General features: G+C 37.5%; 1 protein-coding gene across 5 annotated transcripts in view; it reads right to left on the reverse strand.

Annotated features, from left to right (window-relative positions):
* Positions 1 to 25,310, reverse strand: part of ENAH (ENAH actin regulator) — a 99,112-nt gene that overhangs the window by 17,137 nt on the left and 56,665 nt on the right. For 2 of the 5 annotated variants that reach the window (XM_074897303.1, XM_074897302.1), the window contains exons 4-7: positions 19,219 to 19,303; positions 4,195 to 4,514; positions 2,187 to 2,987; positions 46 to 353 (exon numbers count right to left, since the gene is read on the reverse strand). In XM_074897303.1, the coding sequence (XP_074753404.1) occupies positions 46 to 353; positions 2,187 to 2,987; positions 4,195 to 4,514; positions 19,219 to 19,303 (1,514 nt within the window). Of the gene's footprint in view, positions 1 to 45; positions 354 to 2,186; positions 2,988 to 4,194; positions 4,515 to 15,526; positions 15,601 to 19,218; positions 19,304 to 25,310 lie in introns of those variants that run through there. The other 3 variants (XM_074897306.1, XM_074897305.1, XM_074897304.1) reach the window with 2 other exon arrangements.

Consider the following 25,310-nt stretch of genomic DNA (forward strand, 5'->3'; position numbering starts at 1 on the left):
GATTTAGAGACAGGAATTTGAAAAAGAAACAGGAGTTTTATTTACCCGTGAAACTTTCCTAAGTTTGGCTCCAGCAAGTGCAGCTGCTAGTCCAGTTAAAGGGCGATTTTCTTCAGACACAAATCCCACTGAAAATCCAGAGGCAGGGAGTGGGGGAGCAGGAGGTGGAAGGGGAACAGGAGGAGCTTGGCTAGGAAGTGGAGGAGGTGGTGGCGGTGGTGGTGGAGGCCCTGAAGGTGGAAGTGGAGGTGGTGGCGGTGGGCCAGGAGGAGGTGGGGCTGCTACCGAAGACTGAGCTGGGCCAGGGGGAAGAGGGGGTGGGGGAGGAGGTGCAGGTGGTCCTTGGACAACACCTAGTATCAAAGAGAAGACAAATAAACTATATTAAGGATTTAGAATAGAAAGATCTTATTTCTATTGAAATACTGGATCTTTTGCTCAGTGTACAAGACATTAATACTGGTAAGGGTCCTTTTTATAGGCAAGAAAACACTGCAAGTTTCAACTGGAGAAAAGCATTCTAATTAAATGTACTAAAATATTACACAGTATGCTATGAGAGATCAGACAGTTTCAGAGACGTTTACATACAAAACCCTTCCAGTCAGATTCTGTGCTGCAACCAAGAAGAATCTTACATTGAGAAACAGGCAAAGTTTTTATAAAGACTCAAGGCACAAGCATTATACTGTGTAGGAACAATACTGTGTGTTCAAACAGTGCTAAACACAGAGTGACTTTTTATTGTACTAATAAGCATCTAACACACCACCCAAATATCTGAACTCTTGAACTGTTTGAATTCCAAAATTAATTTCTAAGCTGCATAAAAATCTTTCTTCTAAAAAACATTCCAGGAATCAATTTTAATTATTTAATACAAACACTAATTAGTGAGTTAGAAGACTGATGTATTTTAAACTGATTGAAACAAGCTCTGCTATTTTTTAATCCATGATTCCTTTAATGCTTTAAAGTCACATTGATATGCAACACAAAATGTGTTTTGAAGAAAGAATATTCTGATGATCACTGTGGTGTTATTATAGGAACAGTTTAAGAAATTGTGACTAAGAAAACAGCCCCACACATCCTCCCCTGCCTCGCCCAAACTGCCATAAGCTACTAAAAATGCTGCGCAACTACCTTAAGCAACCTCTACAGGCATGAATTTCACACACAAGTCTTCCTGGTTTCCTACTCTGCTAACCACTGTGTAAATTTAAAAGCCTTTTAAATTCTCTTGGCGTCACTCACCACCCAAGTGCACACTTTTATTTCATACTACAAGTGAGGCCATTCACCCTGTTTCCACTCCATCCCAGAGTAGCTCACACCTTCAATTAAGACAAGGGGGTATAAACAGGATCTACTCTGCATGGCTTGTGTTGATGAAACCACAGTCTGCTCGTCCCGCAGGAGCCCCTCTGCCCACACCTTTAGCTGAGCTACTGCAGACTTATGTACAAAGACCTAAATCTATTAAATCAATTAAAAGTAATATTCCGGTTAAGAAAGACATTTACATCGATGTAAAACACGTTTCTATGATACCAGTAGAGTGTCCATTAAGACTGTCGCCTGCTTAACCAAACTCTTCTTCTGAAGAAAGTCTTTTTATCTATGCTGGTACAATACCACAGGAAGACCTGTCTTTCCAAATGGATATGCGCACATACAGCCATGTATCACAATACAACCACTGTACAGAAATAAATGCCATACATGTTACATACTATTTCCTAAATTTGAAACTGCATAGAGTATCAAAGCAGTTCAAATTATTCCTCGCTTAAGGTCATTCACGTGTCCAAAGCCACACATACGTTCTTCCATGCTGGCTGCCATTAGGAAACTAATGATTCTGCCTATTAACACCATGTTCCAAATAAACTAACAGTGCAAGATTTACCAAGCAAGTGTACGACAAGCTCTGTTCTCGACAGGCGAGAGCTTAAGAAATTAGAATTTTACTTTTGACAGGCCACAGAACGACGGCTCTTATCCACGGAGCTTTAAAGTTTCCCTTACCCCAGTTTTCGAAACGATATTTCGTTGTGGTATTAAGATCACTGCAACTTTGGAAGCGTTGTATTAATTCTTTGGGGCAGTTATGGGCTTTGATACCAATTGGTTTCGACTGCATTCCTGATTAGTGCATTAGTAGCAATAACAGAAAGCCTTACCCTGCTGGGTCGTAGGTTCAATCGGCTGAGAGGCTGCCTGCAAGACTGGCTCAGAAGCAGAGGAGTCTCCCAGCACAGAGTTTAGAGAGTTCTCAACAGAGGCAGGGGTAGCTGCAGAGGGAGAAGGGAGAACACTAGGCTTGGATGAGGGAGTCGAGGCATTCGGGGAGTTGGGAGAAGGAGAAGCTTGAGGTCCAGAGAGTGACAGAGGCGGAAAGGAAGGCAGTGGGGGGGGAGGAGGTGGCGGAGGCGGAGTTGGACCTGAGGTAGAAGGTGAAGGAACCGGATAAGCCAGGTTTTCAGGAAGCCCGTTAGGAGCTGTGGGAGACGTGGACATTTGGGTCACTGGATTAGAAGCCGACACTGGGAGGACTGGTCTCGGACCGGTAGCTTTGCCTGGTGGACTGCTTATCATGACTGGAGGAGATGGCGGAAGGGGGGCAAAACTGGGCGCAGACCAGGCAACAGGCTTTGTATTTGGAGGCAAAGTTGCTGGGGCATTGACAGGAGAAGGGGGCCGAGAACTTTTGTTCAGCGGACGAGGAACCGTAGCATAATGGGGGAGAACAGGGTGGAAAGCTGAGCCTAAAGATGTAGCAAAACGTGATGCAGAGTGCCTTAGAGGCGGTGTAGGGGGAGTGGAAGTCGGTGGTGCAGAAGTCACTACAGCGTACTCCGGTGCGGCCTCTGACATTGGTGCTGAGACTGCTTTTGCATATGATGGAGGAGGTGCTGAAGGAGGCTGGCAACTGGAGTATTCAGGAAGTGGAGTGCTATACGGGGAGTTGTCGAAAGATGGAGCTGGACAGAAGATGGAAAGCAGCAGCAAAGGCAGGATAAAAAAAGGAGAAAGAGAAAAAGGGAGCTAATGAAGCAACAAAACCAGCATTCAAACAAAATGTATAAATGTAGACTACAGTTAGTACCAGAGGATTAGGCACAAGTGAAAATACTGTTAGGAAAGTTTTACATATTATCAACAGCTGCTTTTAAATTTTACCAAGTATTTTTGTGCCAACATTTGAATTCACAAGTACATTCTAGAGTAAGTTTTCTCAAATCCCATCTGTGAGATGGATTAGATATAGGGTTGATTAATCAGCCTTATCAGCTTTTATCTTCTTGTTTGGTTGCAAACTGCAAGCAAGTGTAGTGATCTTAACATTTGTTACAACTCCACTAACAAAACTGAAACCATAGGCAGCAAGTATCATCTTTTTCTTCCCCAGAAAAAGCTCCACCGCAAACCTGAAATTACTGGGAATAAAACTACCAGTAAAATCCTCTGCTTGAAAATGACTAGCTCTTACATAGTATTCCTTGACTTTCACCATGACCTTGCTTGTGTAAATTGAGTTTGTTACTAAAGAACAACCAAGTGCTCGACTAACGTTCCATTATATTACCAAAATGAGAGAGCTTTCTGTTATCACTGGATAACATAATGCACCATCTGCAGAAATGTATCTACAAATACGTATAACACATTTCACTAAAATATTACTACAATGATAAATTAAGCAAGACTTCATATGAAAGGCCTTTCTCGCACTTTTACTTTGCCTTATATAGGTACATACCTTCTACAGTAACACACTCAACCTGATATCTTTAGGTGGTTTTTTCCCAAAATATGTATTGAGACTACATCTTGTTGAATAGAGCAAACAATAAGGTATTTGGAAATTTTAACTCATCATATTTTAAGCAATGTTGGAGGTGCCCAATATGATTCACGTTCTTCAAGCAATCAGAGTATGGCAACAGAGTGAGCAAATAGAGAAAAAAAAAATTATTTCAGAATTAATGGAAAATTATGACAGTAAAGTCAAAGCTCTTGGACTTCTTGCCATAAAAAGGGAAGCAATTTCAGCAAATAGAAACCTGAAATACTGACTGTTGTTACACAACCGTACTCACTGCCCTTTGTTGCTTCTCTCCCACTCCATCACCCAAAACCATAAAGAGTAGTCTGGTACTCAAACACACCCAGTTTTGAAATTCTTACCAGCATTTGAAATTCTTCTCTCTCTTTCCCATTCCAATTGTTCCCTTTCCAACTGTTCTTGCCGTTCTCTTTCTTGCCTTTCCCGTTCAAGTCGTTCAAGTCTTTCTCGATCCTGCCTCTCCTTCTCTTGTCTCTCCCTTTCTAGGCGCTCTTGCCGTTCCCTTTCTTGCCGTTCTCTCTCCAGTTGTTCCTGTTCTAGGCGCTCTCTTTCAAGTCTTTCCCTTTCTAGCCTCTCTCTCTCCAGCCTCTCCCGTTCCATTCGTTCACGATCCAGCCTCTCCCGTTCCAGCTCCTTCTGCCTCTGTTGCTCTTGCAACTGTCTACAATCGTGAAAAAAGGAAAAAGACTAAGCTGCAAAGCAAATACCAAAAATATCAAGCAACCGTTAGAGGACAAGAAGAGATAAACTAATCAATAATCTTTGCACCAGCAAGAACAAAAGCACAGCATTTGTACCTACATAAAATTCTTAATTCTACATGTTATTTTTCTGAGCTGGATAATAGTTTTATTATATTTACGGCAAAAATAATCATATATCCAATTTCCTCTTGACTAATTTAAGATTCCGACAGACAGCTTTCAAGAGGTAAGAACAGAAAGCTGCTGCTGCTAATTCACTAACTGATACAATCTTCCCAGTTTGGGATATGGAGTTACATTTGTTCTTTGCATGGTATTTTATACTCAAAGCAGTGAATAAAGGTACAGTGAAATAGTAGAAACACAAATACTCATTGAAAAACCCACCCCCAAACAAATTGCATTTTTCAGATAAACTACTCGACCAGTATTTATCCACATTTTACAGAAGCATAAAAACGTACAAATGTCCCTCTCCACTTGCATAATACTACATACACATACAACTTAACCATCATCAAGTCAAGAACACTCTGAAGGCAGGGGAAAACTGGACATGGTCAGAAAAAAAATCCAGGGTGCAGCAGCCAAGGGAACACTGCAGGGAGCTGGCAGGTTTTCCAGGAAAGCAGAGAGGGGGAAGACATGGAGAGGAGGAAAACAAGTAAAAGCCAGGCAGAGGAAATATAAAGAACTTCCTAAGGGTAAGAAGGAATCATGCAAAATTTGCTGCCAATGCCAGCAGGCTGGCTGAAACAAAGAACTTTCCTCTAAAAATACAGTGGGAAAAGCTGTCAACAATCCTTTTGCTTTTTTCCCTCAACACGTTTTATATTTTCTTTAGGGTTTGGGGTTTTTTTTAATTATATTTTTAAAAGATACATGTTTCTAGTTGGCTAAAATACAGCTTTTTGATTTTCAAAGCTTCTTCATCTCTTGGGGGAACTCACTACTAAAACAAAAAATTAGGCACATCCTCCTCAAAGCTGTGGTCAGTATGTTCCTGTCAGTACATATCACTGAAAATGTTGTTATTGTCCTCTGATTTTTTTTGTTAAGATCATGTAATTTAGAAATAAAAGCTTATATATGAAGCACACAGCCATTTTTCTTCTGCCATGCTTCAGATGCAAACCGAAGATAGCTTGTCAATGAATACAAAGCACAGACAGCTTTTAACTATAAAGCAAAAATGAGGCCTAAATTTTGATACCTTAAGCTACTAGATATGTGTTTTCCATAGACTGCCACTGGGCAATCTTATTGGGAAAGGTCATTGCTAATTCTATACTATATGCTTAGAACCATATAAAAATGAAGTCTGAAAATGAAGGGAACTTCAGCTATTTCACTCCTATGCACGCCCAGAAAATACTGCCAGAACTGGAAACCCCAGCCCATTCACTGTTACTACTGAAGTCCATCCTTTTTCAGACCAATGTTTTTCCTTTAAAACAAAAAACCTGATAAAAACTGTTTCATTATTGCTATAAGCAATTAAGTTCCAGTTATGTACAGCAAAAGGACTTTTCCATACTGAACTTGCTACCCAACATCCTCAGAAGCAGCAAAATAGTTCTGCTCCTGTATTATTTCTTCCCTCAGCTCCTGCTCTCCCATACAATAAAGTTGTAATAGCAGTCACTAAGAAATTAGGGCTGCAACTCAGCTTGTTAAATGCTTGATTTGTAGCCTCTGAAGTCCACCGAAAGTCTTGTAATTGACTGATACATGTTTGGAACCAGTAGAGAATTTCTACAAAATATCAAGTGAATACAATATAAACAACAGAAATTTAAGCTATGCAAGAGATATTTAAAATATTTTTTGGCATTACATTTTTGCTTGCTCTGTATTGTACAAAGCTAGTTTTACTACGCACTCTTTTTCCCTTGGATAAGATCTGTTACTAGAGGAAGGCAGGATTTTCATCATGGCTAACTTCAGCCTGGTCATCTTAGGCTGTTTTATTGTAAAGTAGAGGTGGATGCACATACGTTTGTAGCTAAAAGGCTATTCGAAGCATGAGTCAACAGCCTTCAAAGAAGCTTTATTTTGTTCATTCTCTTTCATTCATTTGCCAGATATTAGCATATTCTGCCTAGAAATGTACGCTGTTAATCCTAAAACTAAAATGTAGATAAAGTATTTGAGGTTATAAACATTTCGTGTTATATTCAGTTTATAAAACTAGAAGGTATCAATTCCCTGGGTTTAACAACACATGAAGCAGCTGTCATATATTTAAATTTTCTTTTTCTTAAGTTCTTGATTTCTTTACAGAAATAGAACTTTGATATAGGTCACTGCTCACATAAGAGCAGCGTCACTGAGGCAGTTCTGCAATAAGCCATACCGAGAGCTGTGCCATCTCATACTTTCATAAGCAAACTGGAAAAGAAACAGCAAGGTGCTCTTGACTAAGCTCTTAATATTTAATTATTTAGGATAGCAAGGATGTCTGATTATGGAGAACTACTGATGGATTTTTCTAATTTCAAGTAACCGAGCAGTAGAATTTTCAAAAACAACTCAACTGAGATATAGCTGAAGTGATGCAGGTGAGAGAGGGGAAATTTGCTAAATTCACATATAAAATGCTGGACTTCATGCGGGAGTGAGATATTAGGGTTACAACAGACAGTTCTAGGACAACATCCATTCACTGATGTGTTTGGTTCAAAAACATAAACCAGATGCTACACATTAGGAAGGGATTACAGAGCAGTTTAGAGAATACCATCACCCTGATTCACAAACCCTGCATCTCTGTTTCCACCTCAAAAGGGACAAAACAGCAGAACTGAAAAGGTACAAAGAGCAGCAACACCATGATCAAATGTAACAAACCTTTTCCATTTAAAAAATAACTAAAAAAGCTGGAATTCTGCATTCTGGAAAACACAACTGGAGGTCTGTGAAATCCTGAGCGATGAGGACATCGTAATACAACAACTGGGATGAAAAATTTGATGCTATTAATAAGAGCAAAGTTCAAAAGAAAAGAACACCTCTGCACATCAGGCAGATGAGCTACAGAACTCCTTCCCAGGGTGATTCAAAGAGTAGGAAAAAGCCCTCAGGGGGAAAGAAAATGAAGTAAAACCAACCAACAATCAAATACAAAATCCATGACACAAAAAAACAAACCATGGGAGGTTATTTAGAAAACAGAAACTGTATCATGCACAAGAAGCTGCTGAATCAAAAATGCCCAGAGAATGGGAGAGTAGCAGAGGAAGTATTCCAGGCTGTTTCCCCTGGCCCAGAAAGTTTTTACTTAAACCTTTTCTAACTATTGAGAGGGATGTGCACATGTGTGTATATGTATGTACTATAAACAGGGGGGGTTGAGGGTGGAAGTGTATATGAAAGTATACTCTGTCTCTATAGAGCATGTAATTACATGCAGTTTTAGTTAAAGTGTAAAATGTATGTCTAAATCAAACTGTCTGTTTGGGATTGAACAGTTCCAATGTGTGTTAACACTTTCCTGAAGATTACCTGGGATTTTTCTCCTCTTCGGAGAGCCATAAGGACACACAATGCCCATGTGTCATAACAAAATGTACTTAAGTACATTTAAACTTCGAACTTAATATGAAGCAAATCTATTTCAATCAGTGATCAACACTATCAAACTGTATTGGCTGTCTGCCAAGATATGGAGAAAAGGCAGTGAGATAACCACTTTCATCTACACAGTACCTGAATAAAAAAGTCCTCATTATCAAATAAATATTGAGTGATTCAGTATTTAACATTATTTTTGTAAAAGAATCCTCATTTTCTATTCTTTCAGGAAAAAAAGGAATAAAACTAGAATTTTTGGAAACATACAAATAAAAACGATGAACAAGTTAACCAGTTTGCTTATGATACAAATGCTCTACCAAGAGAGGGCAGCAAAATACTTTGCAAATATTTCTTATCTTACATAAAATTTTCATGCAGTAAGATATGTGAGGTGAAATACACCATCATTCAGAATAACTTTAAGTTTATTCTCATTATTTCTTATATTATTTCTATATCTCAAATCCCTTTGTCAACAAGGAAAAGAAAAAACAAACAAATCTAACATACACACACCCCCCCCCCCCAACCCACTACATTTTTACAGTCATTTTAACAGATTTATTAAATCTTTCAAATAGAAAACTAAAATTGGCACAGGTCAAAAGATCAGTATGGCAGTAATGTAATCAAGTTGCTTTAACACAATTTAATGAGCAAGGATGAATTTCCTAAACTAAGAACTAATTATAGCTTAACAAATGTTACGGTTGTAGCTTAAAAAGATTAAGAACTCATTTTCCTTATTTAAAAAAAGATAATAAATCCATTTGCATTATATCCCTCTGGTTTTGTTTAGATAGCATAGATAATGTAATTTTATTTTAAAATATTTTCATAGATCAAAATTATATTACGCAAAAACATCAGTAGATTATGAAGATAACACATGAATTGAAGCATTTCAGAAACATCAAGACTTCAGTAATTCTAAAGCACAGGAACGTTCAAGAACATAGTGAAAGCAATACATGAAAATCCTTCGGCCTTAGAAGGCAGAGTATCTAGCTCCCAGGACAACTTTTGAAAAATCTAGAGAGGTATTAAAAATGCCCCAGAAAGGTATCATATACTGAAATGCTTGTTATGCTAAGGCAAAATTCTAATTATTTTAGAAGTGTGAATTACTAGAATCTAAGAGCAAATTTTCACTGATGGCTGAGACTGCTATAAAACTGTACAGTTCTTTGAGCAGACAAAAATCAGGAGCATGGCTACATTCTTGAAACAACACAAGGAGAAAAATGCAATAAGCATAGTTAAGTACACACTGTTGCATCCCTGCTGAAAAAAAACCCACATCTGTAATAGTGAAAGTGTTTAGAATTTCTCCTACATGACAACTGCAAAACAGAATTGCAGTTAATTTATCCAGGTACACAGAAAGCCTTCCTAGCTTGTTCTGAATCTGATCCTGACAGGGAGTAACAATTAAGAAGTGCTACCGTCTCAGTTCTTGATTTTATATGAAAAGAGCCAATACCACATACACACCGAGATCATTTTCTATTATGTCTTTAACAAGTAACCACTACATTCAACAACTAGTGTGTGTGATGATCAGCTATGCAACTAGGAAGCTATCCCAAATTAAGACCACACACTACTTTCAGATCTGTATTTTCTGGAGGGGTGGGGGAATAAGTGGTTGTCCTGAAGGTAAACAAATAACTGACAGAGATCCTCTGGTCCTTTTGCTAGATTTCAAAATAGTCAAAAGAATTGAAACTTCAATCATTTATCTTAAAATATGGCCATTACCACATGGGTTGAAGAGAAGACAAATAACTAGATTAAGAAACTTCAATGTTTACTGGCAAAACAATATTCTGTGTCAGAACAGGCTTAAGATCCAGGAAAGAACCTGTCCTTTTCTGGAACACTTTTCACATTAAGCCTGTATCTTGGTCATCTGCAGAAGAGTTACTGCAAATGTCTGTTTGTGGAAAGACTGTCCTTGCACCAGAGAAAGTATGCCTCAACATTAAGCAAGTCTCATTGTGTCAAAAAACACAGCTGCTGTCACAAGGACACCTAGAGAAAAAACCTACAAGCAACAAATCCATTGCTAAAACAGTTTGTGAAAGCGAATAGCTGTCTGCTCTGGCAGGTCACCTTGTTTCCTCAAGTGGAAGTTTTTCTGTACATTGACATAAATCTTCAGAATTCTAACACTGGCTTGTTTTGCTCTTGGATGCAAGATTTAGCCATTATTTTTTTTCCTAAAAAGATGATAGGAAACTGCACTGAGAAGACCATATATCAACCTGAGTTAACAGAATTCAGCCACAAACCTGAAAGGCTTCTTGTCATGAAGCCAGATACATTAAAAAGAGAGGTATTCCATGAACAGTACAGACAAAAGCATCTTTGTATCACATCCAAATTCAACAGGCACTGAGCTGACAGACATTCCAAGATGAACAGAAACTGGTTTGAAGTATTTAATTTTAAAACTCACTGTAGAACACAAAGATCCAAGACAAAGCCTGCAGAAAACAAAATATCTTGAGGAACAGACCTGGCTGAAGTAATTGCTGCACTGAGCGAAGAGGTCAGCTGCAGAGAGATAATACATACTATTTAACAGCTGTTAGTCATCATTTATGAACCCACCAATTTCGTATTCCATTCTTTCTTGACTGAAAAACTTGGGATTCAAAGCAGGGCATTAAATCACTCAAAGATCAATAGGAATACTAGCCCCATTTTTTCTTCTTAAAGGTAAAACATCAAGGAGGATGGGGTAAAAAAAAAAAAAAAAATCACTAATAAGATGAGTATATTGAAAGAGGACATCAAAAAAACATCACGAGCCACCAAAAATAACACAGAATTAAAAATCATAAAACAGATTCTCTTGAAAGGAGATTTTCAGGTCTGTGTGCCACACAGTGGTTTGGTTGGGTTTTTTTTGGTTGTGCTGTTACCTATTCTAAAACAAACACATACAGCATGGCAGAAACAATGACACCCAAAAGGCAACACGAAGGTTACTAGACTATTGCCAGCTTAAAACATTGCAGTAATGTATTCTGCACTAACTACTCTGAAAGTTACCATTAAGACATTCTGTACAAGAAATCAAATGTGATTATACAAAAGTATTCAAGAATGTATGTCTTTCACTCTGTGCTTCACTAGTGGGGTTTAAGTTTTATAGCCCAACATAAACAAGAAATTTAGGAATAATGCTACTATGTCAAAGTTCTAGAGGTAAGTGTACCAACTATAATTAAACCTGGATTCATCAATCCAATGGAGTTCTTCAAACTGTGTTGTTGATCTGGCCATTAAACTTATGTCTACCAATTAAATAAATATTGAAATATGCTTAACTGTTTCACCAGTTTAAAAAGTTGCATTGCAGTGACTATCACTATGAGAAAATGACTGTAGTATTCCAGTCCTGGAGTCTCAGCATGCCTCGGCTTTCAGGGTTGCTCTGAGCCCTTGCATCAGCTCCTCTAACCCTGCCTCAATCTACGGAGCAATAAACAAGAGAGTAATGTTTGGGGGTTATTCTGAAATGCTGAAAGCCCCAGCATGTGGGCACAGATAGCATTATCTAATCCAACAGTCCCTGCTTACTAGAATACATCTCGCATGATGGCTCTCCTCCTCCCACCACTGAGTCACTGCAACAAATAGAGCAGCTGGCTGCTAACAGGCTACACAATGTATAGCCAAACTAGAGGCGCCAGCACCAGATGCAGAGTGACCTCAGCTCCACCTGAAGCATGTTGTCATCTACAAAAGCGCAGCTACGCTGTGGCTGCAAGGAACTGCATGCACTTTATGGACATCAATTTAACTAGATACAGTCAACCTATTTTATCACTGTTAAAACCGTTTATAGGGGAAAAAAGTGCTTTAACATGTTGATTACTTTGAACTTAGCCACTAGTTTTGAGTTTTAATAGCTTAATCCTCTGGTCATCTGGACAAGTTCAGAAAAGGCAAAACTGTCTCTGTTATGGCCGTTAAAATTTCCAGGAACTTACGTGAATAATAAAAAATTAATGACAACGTTAAACTTGCTCTTCCATCTTTAATATTTATTCATCATTCCAATATTCAGCATTTACCACAGAACTCACTCTCTTATATGGTCACGTAAGCCTGCTGAATACGTATCTCAAGGCCTACACATTAATGCTTACGTACCATGGAATGAACACACACCACATTTCATAATTCATTTACAAAGAGAAAATATAGTATAAACCATGTCAATACAGATCGCAAATTTCCATCAAACATAGGCAGTTTCCACTGAGACTGAGAATCGTCATGAATAGTGAGTACACTTGGTGCACCAACAACAAAAATCTCAGCAGAAGCAATTAATATTTAACCTCTTTGCAACTTCCTAAGTGCTGTCAGTTACATGAACTTCACTTTGTATCATCTAAGCTGAACTCTTGCTATACGCTCTCAATGAAGCTGTTATCAAGTTCACTTTTTTTCAAGTGCTAGACAGCCCAGACTGCTTCTACCTGAGCATACTGCACATCGTTTCAGAGAAACCCAGACAACAGCCAGTAAACTTGATAAAATGAGCAAGAAACAGACACGTAGAAGATCTGTAAAGTTTGACTGTTCAAAGGCAAGAGGTTTTGAAGTCAGTTTATGTATATGCTCTGGAACTGACAATTAATTCCAATTTCAGCAGCGGAGGATCTCTACCTCTTTAAACAGTAGTAAAAAGTGAGACTGTTTCAGATTATGTCTTTTAAAAAAAATTTGTATCAAATAACACTTTATTCCTAATTTAATGTAAAATTATAAAGGCATTTAATTGACTATGTGCATCATGATTTTGAAACACTAACCAAATCTAGAGGACATCATAGAGATTTCCAATGTTCGAACAGCTTTCCCCTGATTGATCACCATTGCACTTAACACTTCCACTGTCAATTTTCCCCATGCACCAGTATGAAGACATCCTGAACACTAGTATTTGGTCTACAGGTTGGTGGTTTTTCTACCTAAAAAAGTCTAAAAATGGGATACCTGCTATGTATTATTTCTCATTCCATTTTGGTCAGCAAAATCTCCAACATTATCCAACTCCTCCTTTGTACTCATGTATCTCAACTCACATCAGCAGCAAGGACTTGCTTTGTTCAGCAAAACACCAAATAAAATTTGAATGTTCCCAGTCCCATTGATGCAGGAGGAACTGCCTGTTTTTATGATTCTCACACTTCCACCGCAAACCTCCTCTCTTCCACCTTAACTAGGAAATTGTCTCCTGGTATCTGTCAAATGCTTTACTGAAGCCCAGGAAGGCTGCATGAACAGCCTTTCTGCAGCTTATCTGGGTACAGTTTACTGTGTTTTATCTGGTTAATTATTCTTCAAAAGTAGTTCTAAAGCTTTTCATATTACCAAAGTCAAACTAACAGTCTTTCATTTCCTTGATCAAAAGAGATTTATGGTTTAACAACAAGCTCTTATGTTATCAGCTCAAACCGCATTAGTTGGAAATAAGAAAATAAGAGAAAGCACTAAGATTTTATCAGTCAAACAAAAACTAGTAACCAGCCACCATGATAAAGACATGAAGAGGCAACTATAAACCTGAAAGTTATTAGATACAGGTATTCTAATAGACAAAGGGATCTATTAATGCTCTTTGATCAAACCTCATCAAGCCTAGTTTTCCTCACCTTCATCTTTTCAATATATTATGTAAACTAACAAAGCATTTGAACTTTTCTAGCAGAAGCCAGATCACAGGAAGTCATCTGTGCACATAAAATAAAATATATACATTTCAGTAGTAGAGAAAGCTACTTTCATTGGCAACTCCCTCTGAGTGGTATATTCTGGTGAGTATGGTCAAGAGAACTAATTTCATAAAAAGGAACCACAATAACCAAAAATCTGGAAAAACGTAGAATGGTTTCTTATCCCAGTTTCAGGTTTTGCATTAAAAAGAAGAAAAAACACAGAACTGAAAATTTTTCAGAAAGAGTAAGATTTAAAAGAGACATTTTTAAAAGTTTTAACTAAGATACTTGTCAGAACCATCCTTCAAGCAACATCCATATTCAATTGCAGCAATTAAGGCAGCAATTTTGCAAATGTAGTCAAAAGACTGCTTAATAGACAAGTGTTTTCTTAGTCTGCTAAACACCCTCGATGTTACCCAACATCTACAGCTATTCAGTACTGTAACCAGACAGCACATTACCTCTCCATAAAACCAGTTATTAAGTTTTTGAAAACTAGACTTGACAGAACTAAGGAAAACTTTACTGTGAATGGCAGGAAACTGAATGGAGAGAAAATTAGAGGGGGGTGGGGAAAAAAAAAAAAAAAAAAAAGGTCATTGTTGTACCAGAACTCTGTTTTCTGGAAACTGTGATGACAAGAAAAAAACCCTAAGTCTTTAGGATGAGAAACAACACTGCGTGATGGATCTTCTGAACTGGCTGCAGGGTGTCCCATGAAACTACCTCAGCAAGCTCAAATTGAAAAGTTTACCCTGATGTAACTGATCTGCTGGAAGCCCTTAGCTTAGGCATTAAAAAAACCCCTTTGATTCCATCTAAACCACGTCTCTGGAATGCAAACTTCATGCAGATTTTGTAACATGTACAGAACACAATACAACCATATGACAGTATTCTACTGACCACTCTTATACCCTAAACCAAAAAGCCAATACTATACCATATTCATATGCCTAGCTCAGATTAAAACTGTTTGCTTATTTATAACCTAATCAATCCATATGCTTTTAAAGAAATACTACTTCAAAATAAGTTGTTGGATGAATGGCACAATTTCAGAAGCAAAAGAAAAATGGAGACAGTACATCTGGCCACTAAGGAAAGGTTGGGGGAAATCAGTAGAAACCAGGCTACCAGGGACAGAAAGTGACAGGCAAACTTTCCTTTTAAATCATCATAGCTACATTGCTACTGAATAGTGGAATGCAGTCTTTTTCTTTCAGTATTTCCACACGTTTTCAAAACAACTCAGGAGTTATATATGTAATAATTACTAATTTAGAGGGGAAAAAAATGTTCTTTTACCATAGTTAAAAGTTAAGATTAGCAAAATCTCAGAAATTTTTCATCTGTAAAATGAAAAGTATTCCTTTAAGTCTATAAGTAAATAAGAAACTGCTACCTTTGTCAGTCTCTGAACTTGCTTTCTCTAAAACTAAGAAGCCTTCCAAAAGATGTTATGATAATCACACCATATCAATACCACTTTCTCGCACAATCACACCCCAAGTTTTATTTAACAGTATCACCCCAATCTATGAAATAAACTAAAGCTGTAAGCAAATTTTAAGTACTTAACAATTACAATACCTCCTAATATTACACTGCTGCATTTTTGCAAACTTCTAACATTTCTGAGTACTTACGACAGCAGTCTGTCAAGTTTTGGTCCATTACGGCCCTGAAGGACAACAGGCGGCTTGTATACCTTCATTATTCCTTACAGTCTATACACTTTCTCTGTTTCTGGTGTTCCTGGTCTCTTTATTTATGAAGCAGTGATGATTTTGAAGTTATTTATAAACATTAACTCATTAAATTCCCAAGTGTCATATTAGATACCAACTCAGTGACTCATACGCCTGACAATATTTATCATGGCTGGAATAGAAGGTAAATTTACATGCACAAGTAGCACACACAGGCATGCCGTGAACTAATCTTACATTTTAAAATGGTATTTGACATTAAGTAACTTTGAAGTTATTAACAAATACATATGTCAACTGAAGTTGGCACATTATCAAACAATCAGTGGAATATATAAACACTGCCTGACTACCACTCTGACAAAATGAAAAAATAACCCATGTAACAAAGATTCCCTCATTTTTGAGGATCGAAAATGAAAGCTGGAGTGTTTTAAAGCTTGTTATTACTGCATTCAAGTGCAAGTTAAGGAAAGTTACAGTTATCTTCAAGTACATCCTAACAGGGAAAGCATACACCATGTGTTAAGGTTTCTTCAAAGACGGTAACAAAGTTATCAGTTCAGACAAAATTATTTCATTGACCACCTTATGTATAATCTTGGCCTCATAAAAACCTCAGTGTTTTAGATGGCCCATCTGGCCCTAGTGGCTTTACAAACTGGTATCACTGCACAGTAAACAATGTAAATTTTCAAGTAACAAGCTCTGCAGCAAAAGACTTCAGCACTTTTACTCAAAATGTAAGACAACTAAATCCCTTCTAAAATAAAATAAAAATCTTTGAACTAAAACAATACACTTTTGTTGGCAGTGATCTAGTTTAATTCTTCAGTTCCCAATTTCCCCAAACACTGGTTATAAAAGTGAAGGAAAATATCAAGATCAGTTGCAAAGCTCTCTTTAATACACCATTCTTCACCAGTCACTCCTTTGGCAAAACATTTCTGAGGAAATGTTTCGATTTGTGCCTAGAAAAACCCTGAAGCTACAAGCCACATAATTTAACTTTGAAGTAGTCCTGCTTTGAGCAGAGGGTTGGACTAGACAACCTCCACAGGGTCCCTTTTTCAAATTTAATTTTTTATGTAAGCAGATTGTTTTGAAATTATTCTAAGCCTGAGAAAAAATATTTTCCTGAACTTAACATGGGAGTCAGTCAAACATTACTGAATCCAGGTGCATTTAAGGGGAGGGATATGAGACTGGCCCTTAAAGACAGCCATTACCAAGCCAAATCTTTAATAAAATCCCCACTCCACAGACACATTTCACGAGCAACAGACTTAGCAAAGCCTGCCTCTCTACTGATCCATCACAAACCCCCTGTTCCTTCCTACACAGTAACATTTATTCCCTTCTCTTGCATTCCCTGTAGTGTTACTGCTCCCTACAGAATTCAGTTCTGCCCACGCTGCCTTTACCCTTTACTGAGACTGGAACTGTCACTCGTAGATATGTTAAAAGTAATACCTAAACTCTTCCTTCCCAACTATTTACTACTCTCCACATTATGTAGTAAGACTATTGTTATTACAGTCTGAAAGCTGAAAGACAGTTACTACGTAAGAGAAGTTCTAGCTTAGAGTTAATTGAACTGTATTGTAACTGCGTAGTTACAGTAGTAAAGAGACTGGGGAAGTAGTTGTGAATGTTTTAACACAATTACATGCTCTTCTTAGGCTTAACAACACCATGGCAATAGTCTTTCCACAGACAAATTAGCTAGCAACATGAGTAAACACTCATTCCAGTTCTCTATTCTTTTTTAGGGGAAAAACAAATCAAAACCAGGAGCAGACTTCAAAGAGGACATTATATTAGATGAAAACAAGTAGAGCACACCGATCAAATGAGAAAGTGAAGCCATAAGAATGCCATCTGAGAATATGTTCTTTACACAGAAAAACTTTCAAGAGTCTTCCAGAGCTCTTAATATGGGGCAGCACTGTTTTCTGAAGAGACATCTACCTACAATACTTCTCTGAAAAGTATTTCAGCATTAAAAATTACAATTAATACAGCCTTCTAAAGGAACAGATGGGAAATAAAAAAATATTAAGAGACACTACCATAGAACAGGAAAAACAAAGTCAGAAGAAAAAAGCTTTTGAAAAGTCTGTCAAAAGAAGTGACATAAAAGACCTTTATCATGACAGCAGACTTGCACGTAAATACATCAGACAGATTTGTAATGAGCTTCTTGCTGTTTGTTTTTAAACAAGGGAACTTTTAGATGAAGAGATCCTCGCTCAGATTTAAGAACATACTGCAGAAAAGAGACAGACAAGTATGACCAATTTTGACGTCAAAACTTTGTTCAACACATATAGCTGGTTTATCAGATCTGTAATATGAATTATTCCCAAATTAGCCATCTGGTTCTGCTCACCTTTTCATAAACAAACTAAATGCAAAATATCAAAATAGAAAAAAATTCAATGCCAATTAGACTCAACATGTTAAAATATTTTTCCAGTTACCACTGAAAGCTATTAAGTGCATTTACACCAAGAATCTGGACCACTTTATTTATTCAAGGATCCTGTTCCCTGCATCTGTACTGCATGTGACCCAAATCGCTCCCAGCATCCCTACTGGAAGAGAACAGCTAATCTCCTGGGAGTACTTTGATGGTAAAATAATCCAGGATTGCACCACAGGCAGTGTGCTTGAGACAGTCCAAGGTCTTGCTGTGTTCACTTAACACAGTCTGATAGTACTATCCTAGAAGACTTTGCCATTTCATATACGCATATCCCAGACACTCAACCTACAGCACTAACCCATACTGCCATTCAAAAGCAGGAATATGGCAACTGGAAAGTTTGTTCCCAAAACTTGGGCATATGATTGATACGTAGCAGTTATTAAAAGAACTGAAAAAACCCGCATGTTAAAAATGCTACAGGTCTGAAAAATACCCCACAGGGCATGGCACAGGGTACAGTGGCTTCACATTGAAGAGAACAGTTTAGCTTGGAGGAGTGCCAACTGTTCAGGGGAACATGGATTACTCCCTGAAGGCAGCACAGACACAACCAATATTGCTACAGCTGAAAGTTAAACTACTAAAGGTTACATAAATTTATACTTTAAAAGCAGAAAATTAAGGTTTCTTTGCTAAAGAACTAATACTATAAAGACAAACAAGCTTTCCAGTACAACAGTTTGATCTAGTGCATCCATATTCAAAAAGAAAAGTTGCCGTTCTCCATCATGATTTTAATTCTCTACTTCTAAAGGTTAAAACTTTCTTCCTTGCTTGTTGCTTTCTTCTTTATAAGAAGATGTATCAAAAACTGAAGACACAACAGTCACTGGAAAACTACTTAGTCTGGTTGAAAAATGACAGCAGTGAGCTCTTCCAAGGCTTCTCATCTGATCTTCAACTCCTTCACAACAGACCAATAGCAATTACATCGTTTGAATGATGGAGATCATGAACAATGGATCTAGCTATAATCAAAGTTTTTACAAAGGGAAACCACACTATTGAAAACTGTATGCATACAAACGCTGCCCTAATGCAAGAGAATAGTTGTAAGTCCTTGACATTTAATTTTTCATCATTAGTGAGGAGTTACTACATTCTTTAACTGAACACCTGTTCACTTATATTACCATACCTTCTCTGGATTTCCAATTCTTCTTGTGATGGACCATTTTGTACTTGAGAGGGAAGCTGTGAATTCTGTCGAGGCAATGTAGGACCTAAAAGTGAAGAGAGACCACAAATTAATGATTTGAACTTTTACCATACAAAAGAAGCACAAAATCAAGGAAAAAGGCCAGCCATCACATGACATTATAAGAACTGTTTACTTCTGCTTTTTAAGCCAAACAAGCTCAACAACATAATATAGCAAATAAAAACTGCAACAAATGTTACCTTAAATATTTACAGAATGGATTTATTTCACATGGATGAAAAGGTTTCACAGAATGCAAAATAAATTTAATATATGATGGAACTTGACAAAAGCTTTGAAAAGCACTCCAAGTCTGAGACTTTCTTAAAACAGTGAACAAGTACTCTTGGAGGAACAGAAAAGGCTCAAAAGATTAAAACACTCACCTAAATAGAACACTGGAAATAAGGGGGAGGGGGGGAAAGAACAGGAGAAAAAACATCAGAAGCTTATCACCATACCAAGAGAAGGAAGATAAGGTATGTTTCTACAGGTCACACCAAAATTTACTCAGATTTCAGAGCGTCAACTTGGATCAAAGACCTTCCTTTTTGCATAGGTAAATGCTGTGTCCAAAGGAACAGAGGCATGTAATGAATGTACAAACTGCATTCTGCTAAGCATAAGAAATGCAAGAGAAGGACATGCAAATTCACCTTCAACTTTTACTGATGGGCAATTCTGAATCGTACATTTTTTTAAATAATTGTACATGCTAGATCTTTCTTCTAAAAACAAAGAGGCTTTTATATTTTCCTCACAAATGTATTTACAGCACAAGGTTATTTACAAAGAATTAACGTAAGTGAAGGATGAAGAAGTGTGGAATGGAATACAGTAGATCATGAATGCATTGTTTCTGTAAAAACGGACATTAAATCAAGAAATTATTTAGACTATAGCTACACTTAAGATTACAGAATTTATAAGCAAGCAGCATTTAAAACAATAAAAATGTATCAAGTTCTGAAAAGGTCCCAAAGCAAAACACTAATTTCTTGCTGAGATTCCACCAAACTGGTTAGAGTGAAGGAGTTGTAATGAGATCTTCCCCATCTCAAATATCAAAATGTAAAATTTGTTTGCCATTGAACTTGTGAAAGTCATCCAAAAACATGAAGAGACCATGCATGACATACTGAGACATCAAGGACAGGCAACCTGCCTCACACTCAGCAAATAAGTGCTCTATTTAAAGGTTATATAAAAAGGCTCATTTACTTAAAACAGCATCGTGTTTTTCCACTGTGGCCATAAAGACAACAAATCCTGAAAATTATATAAGTATATACTATCTACTGTACCCTACAGTTAAAAAGTAATGTAAGAACTTACTTCTAAAAAGTAAAAGCAGGAAATTTACTACTGAGGTGGTGTCTTCCTTATTTCTTCTTTTCAGCAAGCATTAGGCCCTCATACCCAAGTATGTGAGGATGTACTATTTTTGCTTGGAGTATCTCCAAGAGATACCCACCGATATAAATCTATGTTATTCTTAATGCAAAAGATTTCATTGCAATGATCATTAATAATTAAGTTGTCAGTAAGTAGAAACATCTGTCATATAGCTCATCTGGAAAACTTTACTGCTTTAAAACTTCTGAAGGTACATGTCCTCCTCTGTCACCTCCCCTGTGTGACAGGTGGGAGGCTTTTACACCCATTAAGCCATGACCACAGCTCCCAAGCAGCCGGGCTATTTGCTGTCTGCACCATGCTGCAGCCTTTCATGGACTCCTAGAAGTAGACACAATCCAGCAGCAGCTGTGCTGCTGCTTAAAGGTGCTATATACTACAGCCATTTGCCATGTCTTAGATACTCCCTTCCCTTAGATCTGCTGTTTCTCAGTATGAAACATACTGACCTAAAAACTAATAACAAAGAACAAAAAAAAAAAAAACCCAAACCGGTCATACTACAGCCATTTACCAACCGGAACTATTTTGTACTGAAAATACAGTAGAAATTAAAACTTCAAACTTCCAGCCAACTAATCTTTAGGAGTATTTAACGTTTGTTGGTTTTTTTTTGAACAAGGCATTATCACACTACAGTAGCTGAGTGGGGACTGCCACTCTACAACCTTTCTACCAGTGTCCCCCCCAACTCTTTCTTTTGCTAGCACCACTGGAAACCAAACAACTAGCTTCACTTGCACTGGCTATTCCAGCCAGCCTAGCTACCAGCAAACCTGTTCTCACAGCCTCAAACATCACTCTAGAGCACTGTCTGTCAGACAACCACATTCTCTTGTCAGTTCTGCAGAACACAACCATCAGCAAGGCAAGCTAGTGTGACCTGGCCAACGTACTCCAGTAAGTTATGTGCTTCTTTCATAGCTAGACATGCAAGAGAGCCAAACACAATCACCTGATAACAATTAACCTGGTTGTTCTACTATTTCTCACATATTTTTGCCAGGAAGAAATGCAGGCCGAGTATAAGAAAGGCTTTCAAGAAAGAAAAGTACAACTACCAAGTCATTGGGCCCATTCTCTGACAAACTCCTCTCTGCAAGCATAGATTCTTAATAACCACCGTGCTAACAGACATTGGCAAGTTAAAGGTATCTACCAGGTGGAAAAGTATGTTTTATCCTATAAAATTTATTACAGCAAGCCAAGACCACCACTTCATCACTAAAATACAACTGTCTGGATAGTGGGACAGATGGTATAATAAATAAATAAGCAGGAGCTATCTAATAAAAGCCTCTCTCAGAGGCTTTTGAACACTTAAAAATACTTCTGAAACATCAGACCCAAGAGAAATATTCACAGATACTGCCTGGAAAAAGTCTGATCCTTCTACAGGATCATTTTATCTTCAGAGACCAGTACAAGCCAAGTAAGAGATGAGGCTGAATGGTCTATTCATTCTGAGTTTTAAGGAAAAACTAACATCTTTTTCTAAAGAAAGCACAGATGGTACACTCTGCAACACACTCTGACAGACAGAAGATATAATTTCATACTAATTTGTTAAGCAGCCGTTCCAGTTTCAATGCTTTCTGTTTTCCAGCTTATTCTTACCTTTGTATCACCCCCCCTCTATGACAGATCAGGCAACTGTGTAGCAAGAGATGGACTGGAAATCCAATGCATTAAAAATCTTGGGGGGGGTAAAAGCCTGCAAGAAGTGTTTTCACCAGCTAGATCAGGATCAGTTCTGGTTCTTCATGCAGTCACGCAAAGAACTGGCATAGCTCAAAGAATGACATCAGACTGCTGGGGGCTGCTATGACCAAATTAAGCATCCTCAACATCACCCTTGTAAACCACAACCAGAGTTGTAGTTTATCAAACTCCTTAACCTCATTTTCACCTCCAATTGACTTCTTACCTCTGTATCTCCATTCAAGAGCTGAATTAATTCCAGTTAAATAACCCTACGAGAGTATAATTAGCAACCTGGAGATGGAAACACATGGTTTCTCCTCCTCCAATGCTTTCCAGTTCATCAGTTCCTTTAATCTTCCAATTGCATTGCCTTCTTTGGAGTTTCACACCAAATTCTCCACCTAACTTCTTTTATGTCACCTGCCTTATGCTAGCAGTGTTGACATAGCACATAGCATCTGGCTGACAGTGAAGACATCACATGCCTATGAGGTAATAGCCCTAAAAACCCCAAGTATTTACTGTTCAAGATTGGAACAATACATGTACTAAGGGTTATACAATGAGCTACAATGTGTATTTTCATTTGGCTGGATATGCTTGCTTGGGAGCTGGGTGAAATGTTTTTTGGGAGACTGCTGGCAGTCAGATGACATGAAATCTTCCTCAGAACCCCACATGCCCTAGCATTCAAGAAAGCCAAAACATACACAAAAGACCCACTCATGCAATTACTGTACTGTTCAGATTACAGCATTAAAAGACAAAACCTAATTTTTAAAAAATCTAGTACTTTTAGAAAAAGTTGGTCAACTATCACATGTGAGAATTTCAGCTTGAGGTGAAGATCTCAATTTTTTTCTTGAGGAACAGTTTATATAAACAAGTCAGTAACTAAGAATTCCCACTCTTTCATTTCTCAGTATGTTAGTGCCAAAACTAAGTAACATTCCAACTATACAGTCTGATATTCAAATCAAAGTACGAATTTTCAAAGGAAGAATGGACTGAAAGCAGGCAGCAATTTAATTTATATAGGCATAGGCTATAACGGTAAGCGTACTGACTAATTACAATCTTTAATTTTCATTAGGGACAGTTTGAGTACATCTACCAAGCAAAGAAATCACAACAGCAAACAGATGTATTTCTGTTGCACAATATAACCTTTTTTAAACAAAAAAGTATTTTACTAAATGCTTAAAGGTTTTCTGAATTAATGGAAAGCAGGCTTTTTCAGAGATCTATGCTAGGAAGTAGTAAGAAAAATTATTATGGCTCTAGCTCCTCCTCCTCCCATTCAGAGCTTATCCTGCTCTAGGACATACAGAACAAAGTCTGGGGAGACTTGCTAACTAGCCTTCAGCAGAAGCAAAATGGCACCACTCCTCAAGACCTCGACTTACATTACAGATTTATATGAAGACTATGACGGTCAAAAACTGGGGCATTAAGAAGTGACAAAACTATTCTCTAGTACTACTCAGCTGAATCATCATCCAGCTAACACTTCTCTTTCCTTTAAATATCTACTTCCTCATACACAGTTACCACCCATTCTGTAGGTACCTTCAGCTGAGTTAATTTACTCATCTCTGATTTATTTTAGCAGAGTGGTAACCATGTTGCATTTTCTATACTGAAAGTAAATGCTTTCCATTCCACTTCACAAGCACTTTTACCTGATTCAGGTAATAAAAGGGGACAAGCATAGCAAAAATATTCATTAAAATCCAGTTTGAATTTAAGTGGAGACAAGACTCCTATCAATGACAGCAGAGCCTTGGAAAAACAGTGCTGATAACCTGGGTGCTAGGCCTGGCTCAGTGCTAGCTTGCTGGGTGAGCTCAAGCAGGTTTGCATTTCCCTCTGCCATCCTTTTATGCATGGACATAAAAGACAAAGCTTTAGCAGTGGAGTACTACAGTTGCTTAATGAAACTACGATATCACAATCTTAAAAAAGCAAGTATCTAAAGTTAAATATATTGATACCATCTACTGTGGGTTATTTATGACTTTTTTTCCCCCCCAGCTCTGTCAAAATTTGTTTAAATAGCAATGTTATAGATGATGACTGTCACTACTTGTGTATGCTATAGAAATAAGCCTTTCTAACAAAGCTGTATTTCCACAATTATGTGCATGATTTTAGGACAACACCCTGTTGCCAAAAGGAAGATTTAATATAGCTACAACTTGTACTGGTAATATTTTTAAGACAACAATATGAACCTTCAATAGAAAAATGTATTAACATTCCCCAATTTTTATTATACAAAACTTTTCCCACAAAATTAATGTACTTCTGTGTACGTTTGCCATGCAGTTAAGAACAGCTACCGAATTTTAATTAAATTCTTTGGGTTGCACATCCAAGCTTTAATGCTTTCACCTGATATAGCACTAAGACCGAAGAACCACACAAATCAGAAAAAACACAGAGGCAACCTTTAACAGTGAGTATAACTCCGAAAACTGTCCCTTCACATCCAAATACCACAACTAACACTGATGATGTTTTAAAAAAATCTTATGTGTAATTAAAATGGAATAGAAGCATTTTCTCCAAAAAAGTTAAAATTTCCTTTAGGTCAATATTTTGGCATATAAATCAGGATTAGTTAATCAGGATTAGCTATTACAAAATCTAACTACAGAAAAAAATTCTTTAATCAATCCCACATTTAAAAGGAAAAGAAAAACTTCTAGCAAAAATAGATATATTATCTAACTTCTGACAACACAGGGAATAAAACCATATCATGTTACCCCCATTCTGACAAGGAGGGCTGATAGCCTGCTCCAGAGGCTTGCCAAGAGTACAGGCATAGCATAATTACTTCATTGCAGTAGAATAATTTTTCTCTCAAAGCAAGTTTTAGTATGACATGAAACAAAACAGTACAA

This window comes from Athene noctua, chromosome 1 (assembly GCF_965140245.1).
Source record: "Athene noctua chromosome 1, bAthNoc1.hap1.1, whole genome shotgun sequence".
Taxonomy (NCBI): Eukaryota; Metazoa; Chordata; class Aves; order Strigiformes; family Strigidae; genus Athene; species Athene noctua.